At 47.1% G+C, this 7538-nt stretch overlaps 1 protein-coding gene across 1 annotated transcript; it reads left to right on the top strand.

The window, feature by feature from the left end:
* The first annotated feature begins 1782 nt into the window (after positions 1–1782).
* Positions 1783–2148, top strand: C4H11orf96 (chromosome 4 C11orf96 homolog). The gene has a single exon (XM_065402326.1). It carries the CDS (start codon positions 1783–1785, stop codon positions 2146–2148), a length of 366 nt encoding a protein of 121 aa, XP_065258398.1.
* The last annotated feature ends 5390 nt before the right edge of the window (positions 2149–7538 follow it).

The raw sequence follows: 7538 nt of genomic DNA, 5'->3' as shown, positions 1-7538 counted from the left end.
ACAGCTGTATAACACCCCCTCCCCCCGCCCAGAAGAAACCACATGAAGTGAAAGCCAAACAATTGATTATCAGCATAGTTGTTCTTCCAGCACTAAAAGCCTCCCCAACCTTATATACCAAGCCCACTCCCCACATGCCAGTCAAGCCTCAATTACCAGGCATTTCAGGACCGGTAATATCAGCATCCCAAGAAAGGCTTAAGGCTACCTCGGCCAAGCTAATGCACTCTCTTTCCTTCCCAGGAGCCCTCTGCTCTCTGCACACAGGAGTCAGAGAGACAGGATTCACAGAAGGATGGAGGTCATGTTTGCTATGAAGGACTAACACAAACTCTTCAAGCTGTGTGCTTCACAGGGAGGGAGTTATAGGTGGAATGTATGTGAAGAGAGGCCTGTTAGAACCTCTACTGCCCTCCTGCCTGAGCCCTAAACTGGAGATTGTCTGCAACATCGAAGGAGAAAGGAAAGAGATGCCAGGAGCAGCTGAGCAGCCTCATCCCCCAGGTCTGAAGTGGACAATAATAGGAAATGGACGTATGTGTAGTCTGTCTACCTCACTCCCACTATGAAACCTGATCTGGATGCAGGTACCAACTCAGGCAGTGCTTGCACACTAGGTCAGCAATTCTCAACCCAGGGTCCAGGGCCTCCTGGGGGGGCAGCGAGACTGTTTCAGGGGGGTCCACCAAGCAGGACCTGTGTTAGGCTCACTGGGCCCAGGGCAGCAAGCCAAAGTTGCACCATGCGGTGCTGAAGCCTGGGACCACAAGCCCTGCCACCCGGGGTTAAAGCCAAAACCTGAGCAATTTAGCTTCACAGGGGTCCTGTGGCCCTGCTTGCTACCTCCTAATGCCAGCCCTGGCTTTTATATGCAGAAAACAGTTGTTGTGGCACAGGTGAACCCTGGAATTTTTATAGCATACTTGGGGGGCCTTAGAAAAAAAAGGTTGAGAACTCCTGCACTAGGTTACAGGATATGGCAGGAAGGAGGAACAGCCAGGGAGGTGTTCGGGGGATTTCTCCAAGTGGAAGGAAGCCTGGCAGAAGTCCCTAAGGTGCAGAACTGGGTAAGGGGGGGTCATTAGATACAAAGTAACATGATCACAATCCCCCTCCGCCCCAAAACTGGGGGGGGCGGGAGTGTGTCCCCTGGCTGCCCCCTCCCTGTGGGTGGGTTGCAAGCGGAGAAGCGCAGGCAGGCAGCCTGCCCCCTCAGCCTGTCCCGGCCCAGGAGCTGCAGCCGGAGAGCGGCGCGCGACTCCTCGGCTGGCGCGGGAAAGCCCCGGGGCCTCCCCAGCACAGTCTCTCTGCAGCTCGGGGGCGGCGCTATTTTAGCACAAATGACTCGCAGACGTCAGGCGGAAGGGAAGCGGCGGGGCAGGCTTTAAATGGTAGTTGGTGTCATCTGAGCATGCTCCTGTGTGGGCTGCAGGGGGTTATATAGCGCCGGGGACGGCACAGGCAGCGGCAGCTTTCGACGGAACACAGGAGTGAGCATCTGGCCGCCTCGCCCGCGATCCGCAGGGGGACTGCAGAGGGAGACTCCGCCAGGTCTGGGGCGTGAGCTGGCCGTCGGGGAGCCCGGCCTGCCTTTGGCTGCGGTCTGAGCGAAGTTGAGAGGGGAAGGTATTGAGCGCAGCCCGGTCTGCGCCTGGGCTCTGTCTAGGCTCGGAGCCCGCGCCCATCCCCGTGGTGTCTGGGACTGCGCGCTCGCCAACGGCCGCCTGCTCCTCTTGCTTCTGCCCAGCTCACGTTTTGCAGAGCCGCAGCAGCGGGGCTGACATGATGGCAGCCAAGCAAGCCGAGCTCATGGGCATCTGCTCCAGCTACCAAGCGGTCATGCCTCATTTCGTGTGCATCGCCGAGGAATACCCCCAGCCCATCCGCCCCGCCAAGATCCCCAAGGGCAAGCTGAGGAGACCGAGACAGTCCCGCTTCAAGACCCAGCCGGTGACTTTCGATGAGATCCAGGAGGTGGAGGAGGAAGGGGTCTCCCCCATGGAGGAGGAGAAAGCCAAGAAATCCTTCCTGCAGTCCCTGGAGTGCCTGAGGAGGAGCACCCAGAACCTGAGCCTGCAGAGAGAGAAGCTCAGCAGCTGCAAGCTGCGGAACAGTTTGGACTCTAGTGACTCTGACTCTGCCCTGTGAAGGGACCATTGGGGCTCAGCGATCACCCATCACAGCAGCTTTGCGAACACACTCGACAGAGAGAGGCGGGACTGTGCTTCATAGTGAAGCCCGCAGCCGCGAGACACAAGCGCAAGAACTTTATAGTTATATTTTTCAAGGGAGACTATTTGTGGAGATCCTTGCTACCGAGAAGTGCTTTCCAAATAACGGCCATTGGACACTCTCTTTTGTATTCTAGATTAGATCCTAACTGTCAGTCAGTGTGGCAAGGGGGGGACTTTGAAGGGACCATGATGGAGGTTTTATTTAAGGGGGGGGTGAAGTTCCTTTTTAATTATCCTCCTGATAAAGAACCAGTCGGAGTGGGATAGATTCCAAGAGCAATTTGCAAGGAAGGTCAGGATGTTTTCTAAGAAAGCACTTTTATGTTTGTTTCTATTCGGTTGTATGAAACTTCTGATTAAAAAAAAAAACTTTTCTATTTGTTAGAAGAAATCTGAGCTGTTTTGGATGCAGTGAGCTGCTGGACTTTATATTTATTTTTGCATTTAAATTGACTGCATTAATTTAATATCTTTCTACCTGAATGTCTGTTATTATTTCCATAAAAGAGAAATAAAACTCAATATATTTGCATAGTGCATTTTGGAGAATATTTATTGGGAATAACTATCCTATTTCTGCTTTCTTACCCTTTAGTGGATATATGGGCTTAACAATGTTGACAGCTAACCCAAAAACAATAATGTCCTTTTTGGAGAGGTGGGAAGTGTGTGTGTGTGGGGGGAAGGACATTGTCAAAGGGGTATTTCACTACATATCTTAAGTATATACTATATAAGAATTTAGCTAGATGACTTATTAAAAAAAAAAAAAAAAAAAAAGCTTAGCATAAAGCAGGTAATAAAACAAGAAATTAGATGATTGGTGAGGAAACTTTTACTGACCCATTTTTTTTAAGTTAGCAAAACTGGGAAAGTCTAATAATTATTCTTAGAATTATTATTATTATATAATTATTGAATGACTATTCTATGTTCTGATCAGACTTTCTTTTCTCCCTTTGACAAGTAAATTGGTCAGTGCTACAGACATGCTGGGTTTTTTTTTTTTTTTTTGAGAGTTATATATAATGCAGTTCCATTTAGTAGATCAAGAAGCTGCAAGGCACTCTGGACACACCGATTTCTCTCAGGTAGGAAGGTAGGAGAGTGAAAGATTTTGTGGGGATGAAGATCAGCCAGGAATGAATCTGGCGGATTGTTGTGTTTTGCTTAAAGAGTATGCAGGTTTTTTTAGAATTTCCATCTGTCGCAGACACCACAGTATTTGTGCTGGGAATATTTACACAACCTCTGCAAAGGGAAAAGCAAACCCAAGGGTTGGGAATTATTTACTTTCTTCTTCCACTTTCTTGAAGTGCTGTTAGGCTAATTGTTCACGCCCATATGAGCATCTGTCCCATCTCCTAGAGCCTGCTAGACAAGCCTCAGGCTGTTCAGATTTCCTAATTACTAGATATTATCAGATACAGTTAAGTCTGCTGGAGGTCAGAGCCTGCGACTATAGTTTGCCCAATGAGGGTTTGATTTGAGGAGGCCTGGGGAGCTACAGCAAAGGGACTTTTTCATATGAGACCACAGTTCAATTGTGGCATTGATCCTAAGTGAAATCAGATTTGGCCCTGCTTCTAGGGAGCTGTGGAGAGAACATAAGACATATCACTGAACCACACCAGAATTTGGTGCTAAGGGCTGGATTAGCGTGAAGACAGAAATTGAGGTGGACAGGATGCAAGTCAGGATTGAGGTGCATTGCCACAGTGAAAGGTGATTGGAGGAGTGAAATTGTGGGGCATGCTGCAGGAAAGGATTAAAGTACATCAAAAGAGCTGTCTTGGGTGCCCAGCACTGAAATAGCAGTAGGCGCTTTGGGTCAGCGTTGAGGGACATCAACGAAGCTGTGTGTGGAAGCTTGCTATTGGACTGCTCCCTTCTGCTTTTGTAAGTGCTAAAACAGCTGTTTTTAAAAATTCATTCAAAATGTAGGACCCAATTGACCCTAGCATAAAATCACATACACAATCTATTAGGTGAGGGAATGGCTCTGGGACACAGACTTATGCTTCCCTGTCACTAAGCTTTTGACACCATCACAATATCCAGCAACGCACCTTATGAGAGAGCCGGAGAGCTTTTCTCACTGTGGCAGTAAACTCCAATGGCTGCTTTCTGTACAGACAGCCGGACAACATCCATGCACAAGAAAGAGTCACAATTCTACCCCAAGAACAGGTTCAGGCATGCAGACAGTCTCACTGAAGTCTAAATTAAAAGAAATAATCAATTACCAGAAAGCTGGGTGTTTTTCCTTGACAAATTGCCAGTGCTGCTCCAGCTCCTGAAATAAATCTGTTTAATGAGGTGGTTTGAAGGTTCAATCTAGCACTTTAGCCTCATCTCTAAAAACAGCATTGAAAATACACTGCAGGGTAATGAACTCCACAGTGTTTCTGGGGTATGTGGCTCAGTGGCAGCATCCTTCCCCATTTCTCAGGCTCAGAGAGTGGCTGTTCAGCCATGTCTTTCTTCCAAATTCAGGTCCGGATTCTGCTGTCTCCTATAAAAGGCAGAGTCTCTCAAGAGGCATCTTAGGCTGAGTGATAACACTACATCCTTTCCCCTGCCCCCCTTTTCCTCTGAATTGCTGGGATTAAAAGGAGGCCATTTACCCCAAATCCTTTCATCTCTGGGTTTGTGAGTAGCTGTGCTGCCATCACACACTAGTTGCAGAAGGCTGCACTGATTCAGGCTGGTGACAGGAACAGAGCACCAGGCACTGACTTTCCTGGAGGGGAAATATCTACATTCACTTTTCAGTTCCAAGACACAAATCCAGGACGTGGTGAGGGTTTGTTCAGCGAACAAAAAGGATTCAAGAATCTGCTGCAAAACAAGTTGAGAAAGCACCTCATCTTCTAGATAAAGTGGGGTAAATTAAGTATCTCTTCAAATGATCATTGTCATTGTTCCTCTTCCCTGCCTCCCCCCCCCTGTGAATATCATGGTGGTGGAAGGTGCCAAGGTGACAGTCTTAGAGGCTGGGGGTCTTTGTTCCCAGAACAGGTACAGCCCAGGCAACAACAATGCAAAGCTTCCACTGGCCAGTGTGCTTTAGCCCTGTTCCAAAGGGGCACCCTCAGTGTGAAAGGAAAAGGCACTTCTTGTGGGCCCAGGCTGTCCTTGTCCTCTAATTGGAAGGTTACTGTTGTGATGGTGTTTTTGTGTGATGTGCCCGTAGGAACTGGACTAAGACCCATCAAACTCATTTTACCCAGGTCACCAGACAATCATTCCATGACAACGACTTTCTTTCACCACCTAACTTATCCCCAAAGCTTGAGATATGGCTCGTGCATTTAACATTTTAAAAGTGCTCAGCAAATGTCAGTTAATCCACCCTGCTTCCCAAGAGGCATGATCTTCCCCCTTTTACAAAGGACGGAGCTGAGGCACAAACCCCATTGAGCACAGTATGTGCAGGATGGGGCTCAGAGTGGGGGGATGGTTTATTAGATCTGACCTGCATTTTTTTCCCTCATGCGGCTTTTTGTGTAAATTATACCAGCCACTGTAGCAGGGGAGACAGTGAACCCTGCACCTGGTGCTTGCTGGATAATAAGACCTCCATCTTTATTTGTTATTTTTAAGGCTACCCGCATTTATTCTGTTCCTGATTTGTGTCCAGTCTTCTTAGAGCTTGTCAGTATTCACACTATGTAGCTGCAATGACGTAAAGCGGTAGTGTAGGCATGCTGCATAGTTGTAAAGTGACTTGCAGCGGCGCGGCTTACCTAGTCTCAAACTTCTTCTTATGCTGGTACAGCACAGCGACACTAGGGCTTTGGAGAGTGCAACAACATCAGTGTGTGTCCGTTGGCGCAAATATCCCCCATATAGACAAGCCCTTCCGGAATTTTTCCAAAGCATTCTTGGTTGAGCTTAAATTGGTAAATGCATTGAGGATTTCCAGTTGCAATTTAATTCCAATCCCAAAGGCAACAGGACATTTCCGCCCTGCTAACTGCACACATGGTTCCTTTATTTGACTCCATCTCCCAAAGTTTCTGAATTGGTGGAATGTTGTTCTAGTCACCAAGTGTTTAAAATGGATGCAGAGTTTCTAGGTTTACAATAACCCTAGGAGGACTGTTTTGTGTTGTGTGGTCATTGGTACAATTAGGACACCTGAACTGTAGAGGTACAGGGCTCTCATAGCTCCAACTGACTTCAGTGGAGTTCTGGGAGATCAGTTCATGGTAGGATTTGGTCTGTGGCAACAAGTTTCTTTGTCGTAGTTCTGTTGCATTACACATTGATAAACAGAAGCAGTTACTGCTAGCTTGGCTGCTGTTGGTCTGATCCTGCCATACCACTCAAGCCTGTGAAAGGACTGCAAGGCAGGGCCTATAAAAATAATTACATACATGGTTACTTGACTTACATAGTAACTTCAGAGCCATGGGACAGAACAAAAACAGGAATATATACTTGTTTGGATAATAGTGAACTATAGCTACTATGTAACTACCTGCTGGTTTAGTTCATTAATAGTGTAGAGAGTGATATATATTCATAGCTCCTTCCATATACAAGGGTCCCAAAATGATTTGAAAAGAGTATAATAGATGTTGCAGCCAGACAATCTGTGGCTGCGATCCTGTTGAAGTTCACAAGTTAAGCAGAGTGGTGTAGGACCCGTATCTGGATGGGGGTCCTTACATGAACACAGGACACTGCAGAAAGTGTTACTAGTGACTCTGGAGGTGGAGGTCTTTCTTCTGAATCCATACTGAACCAATGCCCCAGCGTGGGATTAGGGGGCACTCTACTAGTAGAGGTCTGTGGTAAAACTATGATCCTCATTTCTTGCGGCCAGGGGATCAGCCTTTGTGTCCTGGCCAAGTTCCTCCTCAGGGAATTACATTTTACCTCCCTAAATTCCCCTTGCAGTTTCCATTGGGTACAGTATTCATCATCTCCTGCCCATAATGATTGTTTAGTGTTGCTGTGGATGGTTAAATTTTGCCAACTCTCAACCCTGAGGTGACTGCATCCAAGTGATGGATGATGTGATTCCTGCCTGTAGCATGTACCAGTTTAAACTCCTAACAATTTTTTGTGCTATAGAAATGTAAGGTATTATCAGGGTAAATTGTAAAGGCAAACACAGAAACCATTAAAAAGAATGAAGGGTACTCGTGCACCTTAGAGACTAACAAATTTATTTGGGCTTTCACAAGCACGGGCCATCAGCTCCTGTTTTACTGAGGGGGATGTTGCACGGGACAATGGGATTATTATTTAGTCCTCAAGTTTTATCAAAAAGCATTATGGGTTCTTTAACTC

This window comes from Emys orbicularis, chromosome 4, assembly GCF_028017835.1.
Source record: "Emys orbicularis isolate rEmyOrb1 chromosome 4, rEmyOrb1.hap1, whole genome shotgun sequence".
NCBI classification, from domain to species: Eukaryota; Metazoa; Chordata; order Testudines; family Emydidae; genus Emys; species Emys orbicularis.
Note: the sequence above shows the minus strand (reverse complement) of the source record. Positions and strands in the feature narration are given on the sequence as shown.

What these genes read in the sequence shown, in the direction of transcription:
- C4H11orf96 (XM_065402326.1), top strand. Translation starts at nt 1,783, where the DNA reads ATGATGGCAGCCAAGCAAGCCGAGCTCATGGGCATCTGCTCCAGCTAC.